Source organism: Cervus canadensis, chromosome 30, assembly GCF_019320065.1.
Source record: "Cervus canadensis isolate Bull #8, Minnesota chromosome 30, ASM1932006v1, whole genome shotgun sequence".
NCBI lineage: Eukaryota > Metazoa > Chordata > Mammalia > Artiodactyla > Cervidae > Cervus > Cervus canadensis.
Genome location: NC_057415.1, coordinates 37,551,107 through 37,574,324, shown reverse-complemented (window position 1 = coordinate 37,574,324; position 23,218 = coordinate 37,551,107). Strand labels below are relative to the sequence as shown.

At 47.7% G+C, this 23,218-nt stretch overlaps 1 protein-coding gene across 3 annotated transcripts in view; it reads left to right on the top strand.

Moving 5' to 3' along the window:
* ASTN2 (astrotactin 2) overlaps nt 1–23,218 on the top strand; it is a 989,097-nt gene that overhangs the window by 925,416 nt on the left and 40,463 nt on the right. For all 3 annotated transcript variants that reach the window (XM_043453335.1, XM_043453336.1, XM_043453334.1), the window contains one exon: nt 6,381–6,522. In XM_043453335.1, coding sequence (XP_043309270.1) covers nt 6,381–6,522 — 142 coding nt within the window. The remainder of the gene's footprint in view (nt 1–6,380; nt 6,523–23,218) is intronic.

The window sequence follows — 23,218 nt, the reverse complement described above, 5'->3', positions numbered from 1 at the left end:
TTCATTAGTGATGAAGCCTGGCTTCAAAAGCAGGTCTCGTCTGCCCCCCACCCCAAACCCAATCTCTTTTTCTTAGCTCATACTGCCATGACAGCAAATGTGAAAAGCATCCCACAACCAGTTCTTCTGATTTAAAATAACTTTAGGATTTGGGAGAAACAAACCGGCTGCAGCTGAATGGTGTGAGGCCCTCAAAAAATGCATTTTGTCACCGACAAGGTCTCAGAATGAACTTCTGCATTTGCCCACGTATAGGAAGGGTGGGGGAGGCGCAGAGCCCTGCTGCTCCCTGGGCACTGCAGTGAAGAGCATCTGCGGGTTAGAGAGAGGCCAGGCCCAGGGTGGCCTCTCAGTCCCCTCGGCGTTTCCTGAAAAGAGCGTGGTGTTCCGAGCAGGGACCTTTCTCCCCACCTGGGCTAAATAACTCACTGCCCCGGCCCCTTCCATCTTGGAATTTCTTTGCTGCCTTTCTCCCAACCTGTTTTCAATTTGCTCTCATGGCCGGCTTTGACTGTGACCTCAACTCAATCAGAAGCGAGAGAGAGAGAGGGAGGGAGGAGGAGGAGGAGAGGGGGAACCAGGAGGAAGAGGACCGAGGCAGTGATGAAAGGGGAGGGAGAGCGCCGAGGCAGAGGGGGTGGGGCCTTCAGGAAACTCGCTCTGGGCTTTGCTGGGTTGGTTCTGAAGCTTCAGCACAATCGTGATTGACCTTCTCTGCGGATGGTAATGAGAGCAAGGCTCGAGGCTGAGTGGATCAAGAAATGTGCGGGGGTCTGGCCCGAGCCCACTCAGGTTACAGCCCCAGAAGGGCCATAATGGGGAACAGGCACATTCCTGTTCAGCGAGTCCCAACTCCCTATCTGTTTTCAAGGAAAGGAAAACAGAAAAAGAATGTTAGGGTAGTTTTGGACAGGCATGGGCCAGGTGGCAGTAGCAGCCTGGATCTAGAAGGCTTCAGCCATGTGGCCGTGACATGCTAGGAAAGAGGTAGCCCGAGCACTGTCCTGGTGGAAGGCGCACAGTGCTCGGAGGCCGGAGAGCTGGATTGGGGTTCTGGACTCTGTGTGAAGGTAGCTGCAAATCCTCGAATGGGGGTGTACTGATAACATTCCCGAGCCTCTGAATTTCTATCAGGGAGTGCGGCAGGGTTTTAAGATTCAAACGTTTTAAGCAATAAAACTTTTAAGCCAAGACTTTTAAAGAACAGTCTTTATTCCCAACCTAAATAGAACATGGGCCACTAGTCTATAAGACAGATCAAACTGGAGCTGATCTGGTTGCAGTCTGGGGTGGGTATCCAGGAGACCGATTCCAGCCCCCACCACATTCACTGTCTCTTCTTACTGCCTGGAGGTCTGGATGTTCTAATTCACGAACCACCGTGGGGCTACGTTACATATGTGAAATCTATGGAATGCCTTCTGTCTCCCCTGGGCTTTCTGTCGTCCTCGGAGATTTCAAGTGGGAGAAGACGGCAGGGTGGAGCTGTGTGCCGTGCAAAGGGCCCGGCACACAGTAAATGGCCAGTGCGTGTGGCTCGCATGCGTGTTGATTAAAGCTGGTCACAGCCTGAGGAGCCCAGGCTCCTTGAGCGGCTCTGGAAGCTCTTCAGTTCTCGGTGATTTTCTCTCATATGCTCGCTGGCAGGAATTGTCTCATAGGCTCTAGGAGTTGAGAGGTCAGGCTTGATCCAGGGCTACCTCCCACTTTGTGTATGGCTGTGGACACGGCCACTTTGTTTATCTGGGCTTCAGTTCTGTCATGTGGAAGAGGAGCAGGCTGGATAAAAATAATCCCTGACGGTCCTTATATCTCTCCTCTATTGTGATGACAACAACAATAACAACAAAAACAATGCTCACAGCTGATTTCTATTTTGAGCTGTCACCGTATGCCAGACATTGTGCTAATTGGTTTGTAAACAGCACACATATATAATATTTTATATGATATTTACAACAATGCTGTTAAATTAGATAGCATTATTCTACCCATTTAACATATGATAAAAATAGATGTGGAGAGTCAAGGAACCTGTCCAAAGCAAATTGTAAGTGGGGATGTACCAGGATTTAGCCCCAGGCAGTGTAAATGCGGAGCCCAGCCTCTTAACCACGGCACTTTATTGCTGTTCATTCAACTATACCGCTGCCAGACATGGAATGTGTATACCATGATACCACAAGGCATATGCTGAATTGCACAAATTCACCTTTGTACTCGGAGAAGCCCCCAGGCCTTTCTTACCACCCCCCACCCCCACTGGGAGAGGAAGGACAGTGAGGGGTCGCTGCATTCACCTGTCTCCTTCTAGGTTGCATTTAAACCTTCTGGGATAGAGTGCCAAAGCAAGCAATCTTTCAGTTTACTTTATGGGTCTGTTCTTGTATTTAACAACCCTTCCTGTTGTCAGATTACAAGCTGTGGAAGGTCAGGGACCATTTCTTTTATTGTTTCGTTTCCCAAGCCTGTAGACCTAAGAGAGTGGCACGAATTCAATCGCAATTTGAAAGGAGTTGAGAAAGCTCCCTGTCTAACACTCTTGGTTTTTTGAACTTTCTCTAGGAGGCAGCATAGCATCAAAGAATGGCTTTGGAATTAGGAGGATGTGGGTTCAAATCTCAGCTCTGTCTCTTCCTAGATTTGTGAACTTCACTTCAGCTTTATCACAGAGATACTAACATTTAACTCCTTAAGACTGGATTTGTGAGAATTAAATGGGAAAAGCAAAAGTTGGTATGAAAATATCAGTTTCCTTCATAGTAGCTGTTTTTGTTTGGACGGTTATTATATGTATAGAGTCCCAAACAGAACTGAACACTGAGCATCATCATAATGTGTTTGACATGACTAGTTATCTACTCCACATTATACAATTTCTTTACTTGAACCAAACCTATAAACTGAGCTGTGTGCTGAACTTACTGACCAATGGGGCTTTTATCCATGGTCTAAGTTATTCTGAAATGCATGGAAATATCTGGAAAACGATGTCCATTTGAAATTAAATGTCAACCATCTTTTGGCTTGAAGACGGTTAATACAGGCCACAGCATACTGAATTCCCTCACTGAGGGCCAACTTTTTCAATGGCTATCTGGAAGCAAATTGCAAAGCAGACAGACATGGATTCAAGCTCAAAAAAAACAAATGCCAGCAGCCAGCCTTGGAATCCTGAAAAACCAAGAGAAACAAAGCCCTCACTCCATCCAGTGAACAGTCTCTGTTTTTCCTCCTTTATTTTTCACCCCATATATTATTCTGCTTTGGTACCAAGTTGGAAGACATCTTGGATTATGATTTTATTATGGAAAAAGCTTGATATAAGAGGCCTACAGAAAACATAAGGATGCCAAAATTGGTGAGAAAAAGCATTTCAGTTACCTCCTCAATTTTTTGGGGGGAGAGGGGCAAAACCTCTGACTCTAAACAGACTTTCTTCCTGGACTCAGCCTTTCTTTCTAGATTCCAATCTCATAAAAGAGTCCTTGACCCCTTACTGCAGGAAGGCAAACTGAGACTTGAGAAGTTAAGGGACTTGTAATAATTGTTAGAACTCAAATTCTGTCCCAAGTCTGTCTGGCAATAGCAGCTGAACTTGTATGTCACTGACTTTAGCCTGATTCAGACGCTTGCTCTGGCGTGTATGTATCAAGTCTGCTTTTTTTCCTTTGTAAAAAGCAGAAAACAAAAAACACCACACATCAGATGTGCATTGTTGGACCATAGGGACAAATATGTTTTAGAACTGTTGTCTGCTTGAATCCCAGGGTCATCTAGACAGTTCAGTCAGATGAATGTCACATGGTTCTCTTGTGAGTGAAGGTGAAACTCTTCTTTAGAAGACCAAAAGGAAGTGATCTGTAAATTCTGCCCACTCAGTTCCCTGGTAGAGAAGTGCCATGTCTTCCCAGACACATGGCTGGTGTGACTGTTTCATGATGATTCTACCATGTTGGATTGTCCTTAATCCCACATGGAGAGAAGACAGTTGAATAGACGTCCTCCTCTTGTTTATTGCTGAGAATCTAAGTGAGGAAAGAGTGCAAAGCCCTCCGTATCACACATGAAGAAGAGCAAGGAGTCAGCAGTTTGGAGGCCTCATCTCATTTCATATCACATAGTATATATAGTACCTCACTTGTCTCTAAAATCATCGTGTTTTAGAACTGGAAGACTTAGAGGCCATTTGGTGGTTTAGTGGTTTAGTTGCTAAGTCGTGTCCAACTCTTTCGACACCTTGGACTATAGCCTGCCAGACTCCTCTGTCCATACGATTCTTCAGGCAAGAATCCTGGAGTGGGTTGCCATTTCCTTCTCCAGGGGATCTTCCCAACCTAGGGATTGAACCTGGGTCTCCTGCATTGCAGGCAGATTCTTTACCAACTGAGCTATGAGGGAAGCCCCAGAGGCCATTTAGTCTGGCTCATTTACTTTAATTTCTAAGTAATTTCCATTGATTAATTTTTTTCTTGTTGCAAAAGCAATACATGTCCATTGTAGATAATTTTTAAAAGACAGATAAGCAAAACTATAAGAGAAATTACCCATTATCTCACTTTCCAAAGTCATATTATGCATTTGCTATATCTTATTCCTTTTTCTAGATAGAGATACATGTAAAATTTCCACCAAAAATTAAATTATTCTGTAATAATGTAAACTGGTTTTTTTTTTTTTTTAAACTACTATGCTATGGAAGAGCATATGGCCACCTTATGTGAAAAGTTGACTCCTTGGAAAAGACCCTGATGCTGAGAGGGATTGAGGGCAGGAGGAGAAGGGGACAACGGAGGATGAGATGGCTGGATGGCATCACTGACTCGATGGACATGAGTTTGAGTGAACTCCAGGAGTTGGTGATGGACAGGGAGGCCTGGCCTGCTGTGATTCATGGGGTCGCAAAGAGTCAGACATGACTGAGCGACTGAACTGAACCAGGCTATGGATATCCTTTCAAATAACTTTGTTTTCCTCAATGTTATTTTTGATGACTATAAAATATTTCATTGCATCATTGACCTATAATTAATGGTACTATCTTGATATCATTAAATAGTTAGCTGTTTTTAAATTCTTGCTAGTGTAAGTAGTACCACAGTGTTTATCCTTATAACTTAGTCTTCGTGCACAGCTGTTTTTATTTTATGTTTTCAGAAATCCAAACAGTGACTGTAGTACCTTCAGTCTATAGAGGAGGAAACCTGAGTACAGAGGTGGGAATTCAGTTGTCCACAGTATACAGCAAATTCTTGACTAAGCCTAGATCTCAAGATTTCAGATGTTTAGTTATTCCTCCTAGTCTTCATCTCATTGTCTTTTATTTTTTAAAGAGACGTATTTGCTCACTTGTTTTCATTGTGATTTTTATTGACTGTGCCGGGTCTCCACTGCTGCACGTGGGCTTTCTCCGGTCGTGGAGAGCAGGGTCTACTTTTTGTTGCAGCGCGTGGGCTTCTCCTTGGGGCGCCGTCTCCTGGCATGGAGCATGAGCTCCAGGTGCATGGACTTTCGCAGCGGTGGCTCATGGGCTCCGTAACTGCTGCCCTTGGGCTCTGGGGCACAGGCTCAATAGTTGTGGTGCATGCACTCATTTTCTCTAGAGCAGTGGGCTCTTCCCAGACTAGGGATCAAACCTGCGTCCCCTTCATCGGCAGAAGGAGTCTTTGCCACTGAGCCACCAGGAAAGCCCATCTCATCTTCGTGATTAACCCTATTTCTAGTAAACTTCAGCAGCCTCCTAAAATCCAATGGCTAGACCGACATTTAGAAATCATGGGGTCCAAGGCACTTGCTCGTCTACGGTCCCTTCCTGTCTCATGAGCTTCATCACTAATCAGTCATGGAACTCTTTCCCTGTGAGCTGTAACAGTCTCAGTCCACCTCAGTATAACATACCATGAAGCCAGTACTGATGTGTAGCAGTGACCATGTGACATGAGACCTGTTTGACATCCTTAGTCCAACACCTTCATCATGCGAGGAGGGAAACTGCAACTCCAAAGAAGCTTGCTGAAGAAGTGGAGAGGCAGTGAATGGCAGTGACCAGGCTGAAATAGTTACTTGAGACAGAGTGCACTATCCTCCTGTTGCCTTGTCAAGCATTTTTATTGCATGGTAATATACCCCATTTGAGCTTTGCTACAATCTTATAAAGGTAGGTATTAGTATCTCACGTCACACTTGAGAAAATGCAGACAGAAATTTAAGCAAAGAGTCATCAGGAGTAGACCCTGATCTGTGTCATTTTCGTTTCCTGTACTTGTCCATTAATCCTCTTAATAATGGTATCCAGACGTTGGATGGGTTTGGACAACAGCAAGAATGTCTGCTCACCAAGGCCTGAGCTGGGGAGCTCATCTTTCTTTGTCTCCCTCCAGGAGAATTCCTGAGTTTTGCCGATGACTTACTCTCTGGCCTGGGTACATCTTGTGTAGCAGCTGGTCGAAGCCATGGAGAGGTCCCTGAAGTCAGTATCTACTCCGTCATCTTCAAGTGTCTGGAGCCCGACGGTCTCTACAAGTAAGACATCCTTTGTGTGTGGGGAGCATGAAGCAGACAGGGCAAGTTTAAGTAGTCTGGGAGGCACGGCATGAGTAATCTGTCCAGGACAGCCAAATGTTTTATAGACCAGTCTGTGTGTGCACCTTGATATGCTGAGATTTAGAAATATCACCACAGTGAGTCACAGAATCATACACTGCTAGTGCTAAAGGGCCCGAGGAAGCCAGTCCCTCAGAACCATCCTCCTACTGAGGAAGAAACAGCAGGCCAGAGAGGGAACATGGCAAGTCTGCAAGGAGGGCAGAGAGAGGAGTCTCTGTGTAGTGTTCTTTTCTCGATTTCATATCTCCTCTGAAAGATGGTAGATTGGCATATCTAAAGTCTCTATACGTATGTAGGATATACATATACTTTTTCAGTATTAGATCCATCCAGACCCTCAGTAATGGTACCATTATAACTGTTTCCTAGAGTATTGCACAGAGTCATTGCATCCCAGTGTCTGGAGATGCAAACGTTGAAGCATCTGAGACTCACCTGTCCATCTCAGAGGGGAAGGGGCTCATTGTCTTTGTTTCCCAACTCAGTGAGTGTCTCCTCATTAAGATGTGGCCACAGAGCTGTAACACAGAGTTCTAGAGACCTGCTCTCTTCACTCTGATTATGAAACTGTAAGCCACCTCCCTCTCTTATCTAAAAAGCTGCAAGTGTTGACTAAGTAGGCATTGTTGACCAATTAATGACTCAGCTCACTCATTTTTTAAATTAAATTCATTATTCATTTGCTTATCCATCCATCTATCCACTGTTTATCTCTCCATCTATCTCCCCCCTCTTCTTACCTTTATCCATTCATCCATCCATCCATCCATCCCATTCATCTATCTATTCATTCATTCTTATACTCCATCATTCCTTCACTTATTTATTCATCCTTTAATTCATTCACATTTTTATTTACTCACTTATACTCATTTACTTATTCAACAGACCTGTCTAAAGATTTCCTATGTCTTGGCACTGTGTTAGAAGGCAAGTATATAAATGTGCCTAAGATAAAATGTCTATCCTCTGATAACTTAAAACCTAACGGTAGTTTGGAAGACCACAGACCATGGATTCAAATCTGGGTTTGACATTTTTAGTTGTGTGGCCTTAAGTCACTTTGCCTCTATGAACCTCAGTAAAGCAGAAATAATAAAACTCAGGTTGTAGCTTTGCATGAGAATTAAATAAGGAACACCTCAGCAGAGTGTCTAAGTGTGCGCTCAGTAAGCACTGTGTGTGTATGTGTTAGGCACTCAGTCATGTCTGACTCTGTGAACCCATAGACTACAGTCTGTCAGGCTCCTCTGTCCATGGGATTTTCCAGGCAAGAACATTGGACTGGGCTGCCATTTCCTTCTCCAGGGGATCTTCCCGACTCAGGGATTGAACCCAGGTCTCCTGCATTGCAGGCAGATCATTCACCATCTGAGCTACCAGGGTAGCCCCTCTGCAATCTGTAAATGTCCACCATCTCCAAAGGGCTTCCCTGGTGGACTGAGTGACTACTCCTCATCTCCAAAACGTATCCCATCCCTGTTTTCTGTGGAAGAATGTGACTTTTTTGAAGACCACTGGACTCTTTTCAGCTCTTGACATATTCAGGCTCCTTGTAACACTCAATGTGTTCATGCACCAGACTCAGCAATATCACCATGAGATGGAAATCAGGGCTTCCGACCTGGGCTCTGCCAGTGACTGTGTCATAGATGTTAGGGCCCAGGTTTTATTTTAGATAGAAAGGCAGGATCAGTCAGGGACAGCAAGAACTCTAGGAATGGAATCCCTAAAGTACAATAGGCTATAGACATCTTTCAGTGGGATGTGTGGGCAACTTTTATAGCAGCGGTAGTGTTTACCTCAGGCCTTTAGCAATGACTTGGTATTTAGGGCTTTGGAGCATGAGTCTACAGCCTCTTAATCAGTAAACTCTGATGCTGATCCCTTGAGCTTTAGGGTCACTGCATCTGTGAAATACGAGTGTGCGACGAGATTAAGAGCTTTATGATCCTCTTCAACTCTAAAGGCTATGATCATATGAAGAAAGCAGCATTTTGGAAAGTTTCTGCTGCCTGACTTCTGGGTCCTCCATCCCTTATTGAGGGCATAGACTGGAGGCAGACAGACCTCCACCCTGCACTTCCTCAGCTGTTTGGCAAAGGGGGAACTTCTCAACCTTCCAGCCTCTGTTTCCCCCAGTGTGTAAATCAGACAATATGGTGTCTGGTTCACTGGGAGCCCGGGAGGATTTGATGAGCTAATAATGCCCCCAAATTCTTCACTTTGTCACAAGCCCCCAGTAGGAGTGTGAAGACCGTTAGCTCTTGTCACTATTGCGCTTGCTGCCCCTGCTGTAGGAGCAATGAATTTCAGCTACCTCCCGCTCCATTCTCCAACTGCTGGGAGAGAAGATGTAGTAGAGAGGGACGGAGCCCCAGCAGGTGGTTCCTGTCTGCTGAGATGTGAGCAGTGACCCTGTCTCTGGGTGACATTGTGGGGACTCGGCATTACCCAGGCTGGAGCCCTACGGGCCTGCTATGTCGAGTAAGGGAATGTTTTATGGAACCCCGAGAGCAATTAACCCTGAGAGCTGACACATACGCTGCCATCCTCCAGGAGTGATGAGTATCCTCGCTCGCCTCTTCCATCCCTCCTGACCAACATCCCACCCGCCCCCCTCCACCTCCCTCCCACCTCTCAAAACAGGAGCATCCTTTCTTTTCCTGTCCTGAAAATGTGCTTGTCATGAGCCTGTCATCCCTAATGCTGAACATATCTTTATTTTCTTTCTGAAATCGATTTTATTAACCAGCCTGGGATGTGGGCCGCTCTGACAAGGAGCCAGCATGTTGTTTGGACCCGTCTCTCATTGCACTGGCGGCTCTCCTCCCCTGGTCTGACCGACTCAAGTCTCCAGTTTTAAAAGAGTTCCAGTGTCAGTTCTTGGGGTTTTGCATTTTCTGCTTGTTCTTTGCTTACCAAAATGAATTTTCTTCCTCTTGGGCCAAAAAGGCTACATGAGGCAGTGGAAAGAGTTCAGGCTTTGGAGATGAGCAGAGCTGGGTGTATACCCTGCTGCTGTCCTGTACCCACGGCCTGCCCTGGGGAAGGCCCGGGGTTACTGCTCTAGGCAACAATTCCTCCCTCTGGGAAAGGGGGCCGGGAATCTTCTGATCTCATAGACTTGTAGGGAAGAGCATGAAGAAACTCCACGAATGGAGTTTACCAGAATGCACAGCATGTGGGAGAGGTCTGCAGGAAATGTTAGTTTCTTTTTCTACTTCCTCTTTCATTCTCTTTGACCCAGTTGCTGGTTCTCAGTGTCTTTTTTTCCCCCCAGGATAATCTGGGAAGAGCTATGAGAAGAATGAGCATCTAGGGTCATTTGGAGAGAAGCAGGCTGAAAAGAGAGCATGAGTCCAGGCTCCCGAGTTTTAATTAAGCATGGGTGGACATCAGACCCTCCATCCATGGCTGCCAGAAGGCATGATGGAAGGGTTCGGGTGCTTAGGCACAGAGGCATGGTCTCTCAGTCAGAAAGTCTGGGTTCACACCCCACTACCGCCATTTCTGTCTCTGGGACCTTGGGCGGGATGTTCACATCCTCTCCTTGTTTCACAAGTTCAGCGTCTTCAAAATGAAGATGCAGTAGACCCACCCCAGCTAGAAATTTCTCGATATGCATCCTTCTGCCATAGGGATTTTTTTTCTCATTCCCTCTCTTCTCCTCCTGGGCTCTTGCTCTTCCAACTTTTCTTACCTTCTTACTTTTGTTGTACCCTACCATACCTCTCTGCCCCTCCGTACCTCTCTCCTGGCTTTTTGTTCTGTCTCTTGTGTGAATATTTTCCACATAGCTTACTGTCTTTGTCTGCCATCCTCCAATCATTCCTTCTTTGCCTTTCTGTGTGTTATTCTCTTAATTTGTGTTTCCGTGTGTGTGTCAGGTTTCCCAAGTGGGGCTAGTGGTAAAGAACCTGCCTGCCAGTGCAGGAGACATAAGAGACGTGGGTTCGACCCCTGAATCGGAAGATCCCTGGAGGAGGGCATGGCAACCCACTCCAGTATCCTTGCCTAGAGAATCCCATGGACAGAGGAGCCTGGTGGGCTGCAGTCCATTGGGTCACAAAGAGTCAGACACGACTGAAGTGACTTAGCAGGCACTCACGCACACATGTATCTCAGTTGCTCGATCCTGTTGCTTGAGTTTTGGTTTGTCCTTCTCTCTCTCTCTCTCTCTCTGGCCCCCGTCTATCCCCACTCCCTCTCTCCACCCTACCTAGGAAGGCAAATTGCTTTCTCAGCCTCTCCATCCATGTCACTTTACACAGCCCACAGAGTTGAGACCAACTGTAGGAGTCAAAGTCAAGTCTGATTCTTTTTTTTGTCCTAAGCTCACCCTGATATAACAAAACAGGGGCATCGGCACTTGGGCCTGTTAAAATTGAATTTCCTTGTTTGTTTCATTTGTTTTACTTCTGAATGAAAACCAACAAAGAGCAGCGGAGGGAGCGGGTCCCCAGCAGTGCTGACTGTGACCAGCTCCTGTGCCTTTGGGCTGTCGGAGTCCGAGGGTGACCCTGAGCGGGGATCGCCGCTCACGGTGGAAGGGTCAGACCAGGCTGCATCCATCGCTTCTGCCCTCGCCTGGCCGGAGGCCTAGACACCCTTTTTGTTGCCGCCCCCCCAGTTTCCTATTATCCGAGGGAATCAGCCTCTGTCTTGTTTGGCCTCCTTGCCTCTCTCTGAGCATGGACGACTGCCAAAGGGTCCTGAGCAAACACACAGCAGCGGCCAGGCCTAATTCCTGGGGTGGGGGCTCATCTCCACACATTCGGAGGCTCGCCGCAGGCCTGCCCTCCCCTCCTGGGCCTCAGCTCTGTGAGAGGAATGCCAGGGGAGCCGGGGTCCTGCAACCCCGTGCCCATGCCCACGGGGACCAGAGGCTCAGGGCAAGGGAAGAGCCGGAGGTCAGGAGTCAGACTGGGAGCAGTTCCCACACTTGCTCCCGGCAAGACCTGGGAGTTCTCCCAAGTTCCTCCCCCGCCTCTGGCCTTGATGTTCTCATCTGTGAAATGGAAAGGTTAAACTCAGTGGGCTCTATGACTCACACACTGAGGCAGCGATGGGGACTCTGGACCAACAGCCCAATTCTCAGAGGCCCCAGGGCCTCCTGGATAACAGGAGTGAGGCAATGATAAGCATGTACTGGGCACTCACTCAGTGTCAGGAACCAGGCCACGGATGTTCCATGTGCTATCTCATTCCATCCTCACCATAACCCTATAGATCTGACATCATATTCATCATATTTCATATCACACGTGGGGAAACTGGGGTTTAAAGGACGAAACATTTTGTCCAGAGTCACATGAGAAGAAGAGAGAGAGCTGAGAGCCATCCCCAAGCTGACCACACCCTCACCTGCTCTTCTTGACCTTGTCCTTGTCCACTCACACACGTGGAATTCTCAGAACTACCTGGTAGGGATAGTGGAGGAGGACCTTCTAACCACAAGCAAACATTTGCAATGGAAAGAACACTGGAGACAAGAATACCCCACTTTTCAGGAAAGGTACTTCACAGCTCATCTTTCTCATCTGGAAAATGGAGCTAATTAATCCATCCATGAAATGGAGATAATTGCACCTTCCCAAGTTGTTGCAAAGAGCAAACTGGATAGTATATGAGAAAGTGCTTTGACTTTGTCCTAAGACGTGTGAACATAAGAACTTACCATGATCACCTTGTCAAAACAACAGCAAAGGGAAGGGCAATAAATGTTTTGAAGGTACATCCGTCCCCACACCCTGCCACATATACATATTTTTAATTCAAGTCTTTGAACTCAGACAGAGGTAAATTTGTACCTTGGTTCCAGTACCTACAGGCTTTCTGTGTGGCTCAGCTAGTAAAGAATCTGCCTGAAATGCAGGAGACCTGGTTCGATCCCTGGGTTGGGAAGATCCCCTGGAGAAGGGAAAGGCTACCCACTCCAATATTCTGGCCTGGAGAATTCCATGGACTGTATAGTCCATGGGGTCACAAAGAGTCAGACACGACTGAGCGACTTTGACTTCACTTCTAGTACCTACACCTTGTGGCCCTGGGCAAATTTCTTAACCTATCTGAGTTTCAGTTTTGTCATCTGAATGGATGATGGAATCCATTTTACAATGGAATCATCTTGCTAATAGGAACTATTTCCTAGGATCACTAGGATTCAATGAACCAAAACATGTAAAGAGCACAAGATAGTGTCCAGCTCACGGCCAGTACTTCATAACTAATGAGAGGATGACCACTGTTTCTACTCTTTGTTATTACACGACTCTGCCTAAGCAGTCATGCCTGGGATCACTATGTTGACCACTGTGTTCACAAAATTTCAGTAGGAGAGTGAGTCAATCCTTCATCTGACCTTGATTCCTTTACTCATCACTCTGCAGACATTGCTAGAATGTGTCTTTCCTAAGGTCTTTGCTTCTACTGTTCTTTCCCCAGGAGGGCCTTCCCCTGGCTCTTCCCATGACCCCTGGCTCTGCTCCTTCAGGTCTATGATCAAATGTCATCTTCTTAGAGAGGGCTTCTCTGACCACATTATCTGCAATAGGTCATGCCCACCATACACACAGACATACAAAGCCATACCACTTAATAGAGCAGCAGTGGTTTAGCATCTAATTTACTTATCTGTTGGGTTTCCCTGGTGGCTCAGATGGTAAAGAATCTGCCTGCAATTCAAGGGACCTGGTTTCCATCCCTGGGTTGGGAAGATCCCCTGGAGAAGGGAACGGCAACCCATTCCAGTATTCTTGCCTGGGAAATTTCATGGACAGAGGAGCCTGGTGGGCTACAGTCCATGGAGTCACAAAGAGTCGGACACGACTGAGGGACTGACTCTTTCACTTTCACGTTATCTGCCTTTTCACACTAGACCATCCACTGTGTAGGGTAGGGTCTGTGTCTGCCTTCGTCATCCTATATATCTGGTGCCTAGAACAGTGTCTGATGCCAGTAAAGAATCCAATAAATAGTTGTTGGATGATTTTGGAAAAATGTTGAAGTCAATGCAGAAATATGGAGATACTGACTTCTCATCTTCACTTCCTTTCTCACCAGACATTCAGAAGACATCCACTGTGTGTCAGGCTGTGATCTGGTACCATATCTCTATATCTATCTCAAGGTTTCTATGTCTCTGTAGCTACCTACCTATCTATCTTCTTGTTATTGTTGTTCAGTTGCTAAGTCATGTCTGACTCTTTGTGACCCCATGGGCTGCAGCACACCAGGCTTCCCTGTTCTTCACCATCTCCTGCAGTTTGCCTGAACTCAGGTCCATTGAGTCAGTGATGCCATCCGATCATCTCCTCCTCTGTTGCCCCCTTCTCCTCCTGCCTTCAGTCTTTCCCAGCATCAAGGTCTTTTCCAGTGAGTCAACTCTTCACATTAGGTGGCCAAACTATTGGGGTTCCATCATCAGTCTTTCCAATGACTATTCAGGGTTGATTTCCCTTAGGATTGACTGATTTGATTTCCTTGCTGTCCAAGGGACTCTCAAGAGCCTTCTCTAGCACCACAGTTTGAAAGCATCAATTCTTCAGCACTCAGCCTTCTTTATGGTACAACTCTCACATCTATACATCACCACTGGAAAAAAAAAAAAAAAATCTTAAATCTTATCTAACTTAATCCTCAGAACAACTCTCTAAGGCAGTGACTGTTACTCTTATGTAACAGATTAGGCAATTAGGGCAGGGAGAGGTTAGATAAGTTGACCAGAGCCTCAAGGCTAGTAAATGAGAAGATAAGATTTGAATTCAGCCAATTTATTTCCAGAGGTTCAATTTGAAATTACTGCACTAGATCCTATCTCCCTGAGTTTGCATAATCAATCCCAAGTCCATTGAGTCCGGGATACCATTCAACCATCTTACCCTCTGTCGTCCCCTTCTCCTTCTGCCTTCAGTCTTTCCCAGCATCAGGGTCTTTTCTGAGTCAGCTCTTTGCATCAGAGGACCAAAGTATTAGGATCTTTTATATAGAGCTCCCTACTCAGATGAATTGGAAACACTATGGGAAACAGATTTTGAGTCCTGCCACCAGAAGCTGCATGGCTCCCCCTGAATCCCAGACTTCAGTCCTGGTGATGCCACACCAACAGTTGAGCCTCAAGTCTGTGAAGATCCCTGCTCCTCCTGGGGACGCAGTCCCAATGCCAGTTTTGAGGTGCTCAGGTCCTCCAGCTCACATGGGCTGAGTTGTTTCCCAGCACCCCCAGAAGGCCATGTGTTTCTACAAACAAGTCCAGGCTCCCTGTCCCAAAATACTATTCCAAAAGCCCAGGGGCTCAAAGCCTTGGATGGAGCATTGTTGGGTTCCCCATCACCTCCAGGACACCCCCCACCCCTTGCCTGGGCACAGCCAGGGCAGCGCCTCGAAGAGGCATCCAGAGCCACTGCCACGGATACTATAATTACATATTAGATGGAATCCCAAAGTTTCCTTTTATTTACATTCCTACGCTGCCCTCTTCATTTCCTCTCTTTGTGCCAAGAATCAGCACAGAATTTACTGGAAATTGCATGAAAGTCATCAGGAGCCCTTCAGGTCTGGCTTTCATAAGTGCCTGCCCAGAGGATGGGAAGCGGGGGCCTGCAGGTCATCCTGCGTCTGGCCCTAGGACGCTCCAAGGCCTTGGACGACACGGCATTTCCCCCTCGGAGGCCTATGTTTCTCCATTTGCGGGAGAGGGGTGGAGTGGCAGCACCCCAAAGAATGTTTGATGAATTCAGATGAGTTCGGAGGCTGGGTGATAACAGAGCCCAGGATGTGGACTCCAGCCCCCGGTTATCAGAGACAGAAGGGTCGGAGTCCGGGTTGAAGAGCTTCATCCCGCTCAAGGCTCTGTGCGTCTTCCCTCTTCCAGCTTCATGCTCCCATCTGGGCATGGCTGGGCCAGCTTCTCAGGGGACTCTCAGCTCCTAGGGGAAGGAGATGTACACAGAGGAAACCCCCATGCTGACCAGGGCCGGGGTGGCCGCCTCTGAGAGCCGAGGCCGAGGCCCGAGGTTGATCCAGGACACAGCAGGGACAGAGCCAGGATGACCTGATGGTTCCTGCCGCACTCTTTCCTGGTTTTTTCTTCCCACTGTGAAACTTTCTCAGTCTCTCTTTTTCTTCTCTTCAACCCTCTCTTCCTCCCCTACCTCCTTCCTTCTTCTCTTCCTCCCTCCTTTATTTCCTGCATCTTTTCCTTTCTCCCTCTCTCCTCTCTCTCAGTCCCCTCCTGCTCTTCCATCATCCCCCCCCCCCCCCCCACACATTTTGTCCCTTTCTTCCTGTTTCTGTCTGACTCTCATTTCTCTCTCTTTCCTCCCATCCCCATCCTTGCTCTCCTCTCTCCTCTCCCTGGGCAGGGTTAATTTTACCCTGGTCCCTGCTGGAAATGTCCTTTGGTTTTAGGTGGGTCCTTGGGCTTTCCTGGTGGCTCAGACGGTAAAGCCTCTACCTGCAATGCGGGAGACCAGGGTTCGACCCCTGGGTCGGGAAGATCCCCTGGAGAAGGAAATGGCAACCCACTCCAGGACTCTTGCCCTAGAGAATTCCATGGATGGAGGAGGCTGGTGGGCTACAGTCTGTGGGGTCGCAAAGAGTTGGACACGACTGAGTGACTTCACTTTTTTTCAGTCATCTGTCTTGCTTGCCCCCCACTCCCAGTCTCTCTTCTTCCACATCTTTATGTGTTTCCTCCCTACCTTCGCCTCTAGCCCTTCCCACCCCAGCCTAAGAACAAGGGTCCAGGCCTATTACATGAGACGGGGTGAACAGTCAATTGAGTGTGGCCAAAGGGGCCGGAGGTCGGCAGGGTCCAGGTGCCTCTGATGTCCCTAAACCCAGATGGAATGTGACCTTGCTCTGGCTGCGGTGCCCTGTCCCAGCGGTCAGGGGGTGGGCTGAGTGGGGTGCTCCATTCAGGGGGCTAGCAGCCTAGCTGCTCGAGACTCAGTTCCATCCAGCATCAGGTCACGCTAACCTCTCCAAAGTGCTCGGTCGGGGCCCCAGCGAGGGAAAGAGCTGTCCTCGGGCCAGAAGCAAATACAGCCGGGAGGCCCAAGCCAAGAGAGACTCGTAGAGGAAAAATAACGCTGTTTTTCAGCCGACAGACAGCGAGGCTCCTAAGACCTGCTGGACTCTCAGGCAGGCTGTTCTTTCCTCAAACTGCGTCAGAATTTCATCCAGGAATGGGAAGTCGGCCAGGCTTCCAGAGGGACAGGGCACAGACGGCTCGTGCGACCCCGTGGAGGCTGCGGAGGCTGGGAGCTGAGGCCCGGCCAGGCAGCGGGGCCTTGAATGCTGGGCGCAGGAGCCGGACTCGGTCCTGTGGGCCGTGAGGAGCCAGGAAGAGCTGCTGAGGAAGGCCAGGATGTATTTAAACCTGGGTTTTCAGGGTCAGCTCTGAGCACGGCTTGGAGGGCAGGCTGGCTCGAGTGGAGAGACCCGGAGGCCATGGCGGGCAGTACAGGCAGGGTCCTCCACACCGGGGGCCGGCGAGCGGGGCCCTGAGAAGGGCATGCGCGGGGCCCAAGTGGAGCAGCGCGGGCTCAGCTCACTTCCGGAAACACCCGGAAGCGGCTTTTCCGCTTCTGCATATCTGAGCCCAGCTGTGCAGAGTGCTCAAGGAAGGGACGTATGTGTCAGGGAGCCACAACATGCCTTTTCTGGGAAAAAGAAAAAAAAAAAAAATTGGTGTATAAGGGCTTTACAATGTGGTCATGCCTGCTCCACAGTGAAGGGAATCCGTTATATGTATACATATACCCCCTCCCTCTTGGACCTGCCGTCCCACCCACATCGCTAGGTCATCACAGAGCACGGAGCTGAGCTCACTGCGCTACGCATCGGCTTCCCGCTAGCTATCGATTTTACACACGGCAGTGTCTTTATTTCAAACCCAACCTCTCCATTCATCCCACCCTCTCCTGCGCCTCACACATCTGCTCTCTACGACTGTATCTCTATTCCTGCCCTGAAACTAGGTTCATCCGTACCATTTTTCTAGACTCCACCTGCATGCATTAATATACTAACGACAGTTGTTTTTCTGTTCCAATGTGCCTGATACTAAGCTAGTCACTTGGGATTTAGAGCTAACCAAGCCAAACAAGGCCTCTGCCCTCGTAGGGCTCACAGTTGTGGTGGAGAAGCTGAGGAAACAGAATGACCCTTCACATCAGGCTCCGATGGGAAGGCCGGGGGCTGTGGATACACTGAGGAAGGGTCGCATCCCAGAGAGGTTGGCTGTAGTGCTATTTTACAGATCTCCTATGAAGTTTCCTTGCAGAAACAAGAGGAGGGGTTGCACTGGGTTGAACAGAGTCCCCCCAGAACTCATGACTACCTGAAACCTCAGAGTATGACCTTACTTGGAAATAGAGTCTTTGAAAATATAATGAATTAAGGGATTCCCTCATGGCATCCAGTCCCATCACTTCATGACAAATAAATGGGAACAATGGAAAGAGTGAGAGACTTTATTTTTGGGGGGGCTCCAAAATCACTGCAGATGGTGACTGCAACCATGAAATTAGAAGACGCTTGCCCCTTGGAAGAAAAGCTTTGACCAACCTAGACAGCATAGTAAAAAGCAGAGATGTTACTTTGCCAACAAAGGTCTGTCTAGTCAAAGCTATGGTTTTTCCAGTAGTCATGTATGGATGTGAGAGTTGGACTATAAAGAAAGTTGAGCACCAAAGAACTGATGCTTTTGAACTGTGGTGTTGGAGAAGACTCTTGAGAGTCCCTTAGACAGCAAGGAGATCCAACCAGTCCATCCTAAAGGAAATCAGTCCTGAATATTCATTGGAAGGACTGATGTTGAAGCTGAAACTCCAATACTTTGGCCACCTAATGTGAAGAACTGACTTATTTGAAAAGACCCTGATGCTGGGAAAGATTGAAGGCGGGAGGAGAAGGGGATGACAGAGGATGAGATGGTTGGATGGCATCTTTGAGTCAATGGACATGAGTTTGAGTAAACTTGGTGATGGACAGGGAAGTCTCGCGTGCTGCAGTCCATGGGGTTGCAAAGAGTTGGACATGACTGAGCGACTGAACTGAACTAAACCACAAGCTGAGGAGTGCCTTGGGCTCTCAGGGCCTGACAGAGAAAAGGAACTGTTCTTCCCAGGAGCCCTCGGGGTGGGAGGCGGGGAGCTCGGTCCTGCCTTCATCTTGATCTCAGGCTCCTGGCCTCCAAAGCTGTAAGATCATATGTGTCTGTTGTTTTAAGCCCCCGTGTCTGTGGTAACTCATTATGGCAGCCGCAGGGAACTGACACAGGAGTTTCAGGCAGAGGACAGATTAGGAGAAGCCTGGAAAATGAGAGAGAGTGTGATGAGGCAGAGAGTGTAGCTGGAGTGAGGAGGGCAAGGGCTGGAGGTCAGAGAGCTGGGGCTACAAGCGGGCGAGTGCCTCATCAGCCACGTAGGGGCCCCTAGAGGAGCGGAGTGTGGAATGAGGCAGCAGGGATGACCTGAAGGAGCCTCATGGCTCCAAGCATGCCTTCCCAACTTGCAAGGGGAAGACCAAGCATCTGGACAGTGTCCAGAGGAGAAAAAGGAGGTCACCAAGGGCCCTAGAAGTGAGGTCCCTGGTGAACATTTCAGGGGCCTGGACACTTCTTTCAAGTTAAGAGAAGACAAAGGAGGATGGCCCACTGTCTTCAACCCTCTGTAGAGCCACATGGACATCAGAGGGCACCGATGTGTCCACTCTGACCCCTGGGGGGCATGATGGGGTGATGTGTGGGAGGCAGATTTCAGGTTCCTGTCAGAACTCAGTGGCTGATAATCTCAGAGGATGCTGTGGTCTGTGCCTGGGGAGCAGGGAACTGAGTCTGTCTGGACTGGGCTTTATAAGGATGAACTGGCAAGTGACCTTAATGGGTCAATGTGACCATGTGTTTCATAACAGGGAGTGGTGGGGACTGCAGTAAACTGGAGATGGGGCAAAGGTCACCCAGCTCCAGCTCATCACTGCTGTGTGAGAACGTAGATTCAGTGTTGAATAACCCTCCAAGCCATAAAGCTAGGCTTAAATGCAATCTATTAATTAGTACTTGCTGGAAGCCAATTCAAAACTGGTCATGTAAACCAACTGTGTAGGTCACAGTGAGCCTGCAATTTATTGATTTAGACTCTCTTATCTAAATCAACTCTCTCAGTATGTAGATAAGGGAGCTGATGCCCAAAGAGACCAGCAGGCTTCACAGTAAGGGCAGAACCAGGATTAGCACACAGCATTCCTGATGCTCCATCTACAGCTCTTACCAGCAGCCCTTGACTCCCTGCCTTTTATCTTGGGGGTGTTTGGTTGAGGGACAGCTCAGCAAGGGGAGAACTTCCCAGGATGGGGTCATAAGTCACATACAGCCCAGCTAGGCTGCCCTCTCAACCTTGGAGAAAGAGCTTCCTCTTTCTGAACTTCAGGGTCTTCCTCATCACAGTGAGGAGACTGGATGGTGAAGTCCCTTCCTTCTCTGACTTTCTAGGACTCCAGGAACCCCTGAAATAGGAATGGACCCATACTCAAAGCCAGGTCTCTCCCTGCTCCCATTACCTTGGCTGTGGGTCCAACACCACAGTCTGAGGGGCTACCGCACCCACTCCCCCACCACCTCCAAACTTCCACCTCCATCTGTGAAGGAGGCTGCTGTTAGGAACAGTCTTGAGGTCATCCCTGGAAAGGTGTTAATGGACTGCAGCAGATCACCGTGAATGATGTGTAGAAACTCAGAGGCCAGACAGAATCCAGATTTCTGGCATTTTTCCCTCTGTTCTGTTCTCCTTGCCCACAAGGACAGACTCCCCCAGGTATCGACAACCCCCGTCTGGTTTCACATTTGAATCACAGCACAGCAGAGCTTGAGGACTCAGACCTCAGGGGCCTAAACCTTCTCTCTTAGGAGAAACTGCAGCTCAGGGAGGGTAGGGGCCTGGTCACTTAGAGAACGGGTGTGTCAGAACTGGGCTGGACCATGCTCTTGACTCCACTGTTGACCACCTGCTTCTCTCTTGTCCTACATCTGAGCATCCATATGCCCTCAATCATCTTGAGCTTCTGAGAGGCTAAGAAACTAGGATTTTAAGTTAGACTGTCCTAGTGTCAATTCAAATCTTTCTGACTGTACAAGATACTTATTTTCCTGGACCTTAATTTCCACATCTGTAAGGTGAGGGTGTTGACACTCCCTACAGTAGAGTTTTATTGTGATACCAATATAATAGAGTATTTAATATGTGCAAAGCTCATGAGAATAGCAGGTCCAGCACACAGTAGGTGCTCAATATCAGTACATACAAGACATTTCTTTAGTAGGGCTTCAGCAGAACCATCAAAGAGAATCAGAATTGGCTAATCGTCTTGCCTGTCCTCTGTAACATTGCCACAAGTCTCTGTTCACTTTGAGCATCTTTCAGGAACCCTTTGGACATGATGTGGCAAATTTGGAGTCATTCCCCAAATATTAACAGAAGAAATGCCTGCCCCCCATTTTTTTTTTCCTTCTATCATTCCTTGAACGTGAAAGTGTTAGTCACTCAGTTGTGTCCAACTCTTTGCGACCCCATGGACTGTAGCCTGCCAGGCTCCTCTGTCCTTAGAATTCTCCAGGCAAGAATACTGGAGTGGGTAGCCATTCCCTTCTCCAAGGGTGCTTCCTGACCCAGGGATCAAACCTGAGTCTTCCACATTGTGGGCAGATTCTTTACTGTCTGAACAACCAGGGAATTATTTCTTGAGTCCATGTCTAATGTAGTTCTCATGATCATAGAGATCTAAAATTGCCAGCAATCCAAGAGTAGAACAGATTTTAGAAACCATGTTTAGATGTCTGTGAATCCCTAACACATGACTTGGAATTAAGCAGGCGCTCAATTTAGAAATCAACAAAGGTCAGGAAAAGTCGTAGCAGGTTGAATGGATACAGTCAGACTTTCAATTTAACATCTGTCACTATTAGCCAAGGACATACATGGCGATGCCATGGCCCCTGCCTACCAACCCATAGTGTCATTGACCATTTATTAAGCTCTCACTGCCATGGTGTGTTGTGCCAATATATTTATGTCCACCAATGCTTTGAATTTTCACAATATGGTAATTTCTAAGGTCGGTACTATATAATAGGTACTACAGTAGGTACTTTTTGTATATAAGTAAACTAAGACAGAAGGACTAAATGACTTGTTCAAAGTCTCCCTTAATTAGTAAATGGCAGAACCATGAGTCTAATACAAGATACCTAGTTCTAGAGTCCACCTGTGGATATTCTTATGTATTCTTCTCATAGCCATTGGTGCAGCTGAACCTTGAAAACATATGGCCTAGACCGAAAGAGCTTTGCCCAGTGTTAGGAACAAACTTGTAAGGAGCTAATTATCCTGGAAATAGAGGGTGGTTTGCCTCATAACAAAGTTGTGAGGAGGCTGTGGTCTCTAATAGCCAGCGTACCTGGGGGAGGTCCATTTGAGCTGGCTCTGGAAGAACAAATTGCAGTGACCATTTAGAATTAGCTCTGTTATTGCATCACCAGCTGAGGGAAGACAAGGAGGTGGGAAATTGGAGGGACATGTGGGGTAGGGAAGAGCAGAAAGGTGAGGATCATTGAGACCCATAGTATCAAAGGGTAGAAAGGCGGGACTTGCAGGACTTTGTCATGCGGACCGAGGAGCATGACATGAGGAGGTTTGTTCTGAGCAGTCATGAGGAGGCCACATTTGAGTTTTAGAACGACCTCTATGGAGTATGGGTGACCGTAGGGCTTCCCAGGTGCCTCAGCAGGAAAAAATCTACCTGCAGTGCAGGAGACATGGGTTCAGTCCCTGGGTCAGGAAGATCTCCTGGAGAAGGAAATGACAACCCACTCCAGGACTCTTGCCCGGGAAATCCCAAGGACAGAGAAGCCTGGTGGGCAACAGTCCATAGGGCTGCCAAAGAGGCAGGCATGACTTACTGTCTAAACCACAACAAGAAGGGAGACTTTGGGGGCCGTTCTAACAGTCCTGGTAAGAGATACTGAATCTGTAATTAGGACAGCAGAAAGAGGGATGCAGAGAGTAGGACGATGCGGGATTGTTATGGTCACAGTTTTTTGGGGGGTGGGGGGAATCTATCAAATGGCAAACAATAAGCCTCATTGAGAAGACAGCCCAGCATGGGATTTGAAATTTTAAGATCTGAGTTCAAATCCTGACTCTACCATCTTGCCTTTGGGAAGGGTAGCCTATGAAAAAATGCTTAAGTTTTGAGACCAAGCCTTTTCCTGTATCCAAAAAGTGGTAGTAATATATTCAGTTTCAAAATCTGCAAGTGGGATTAAAACTATGTGTATTCTACATGTCAATTTCTGACACCTCATAGTCTCTTTATGCCTATCAATTTTCTCCCAGTCTTTCCATCTGCTTCAGTCCTATTGCAGGAAACATTCATATTCATTCTCTCCCTCACTCCACCTCCTGACTGCCCAACTTCCCTCTCTCTGTCCCTCTTTCCCCAGGATGCCAGAAATGAAATAACATTCTTTGCGTGTTTGTTCTAAAACTTCTGGCCGCCTTCCCGCAGACCCCAGGCTAGGTCAGGACTCATTTGCATTAGCATGTGTGAG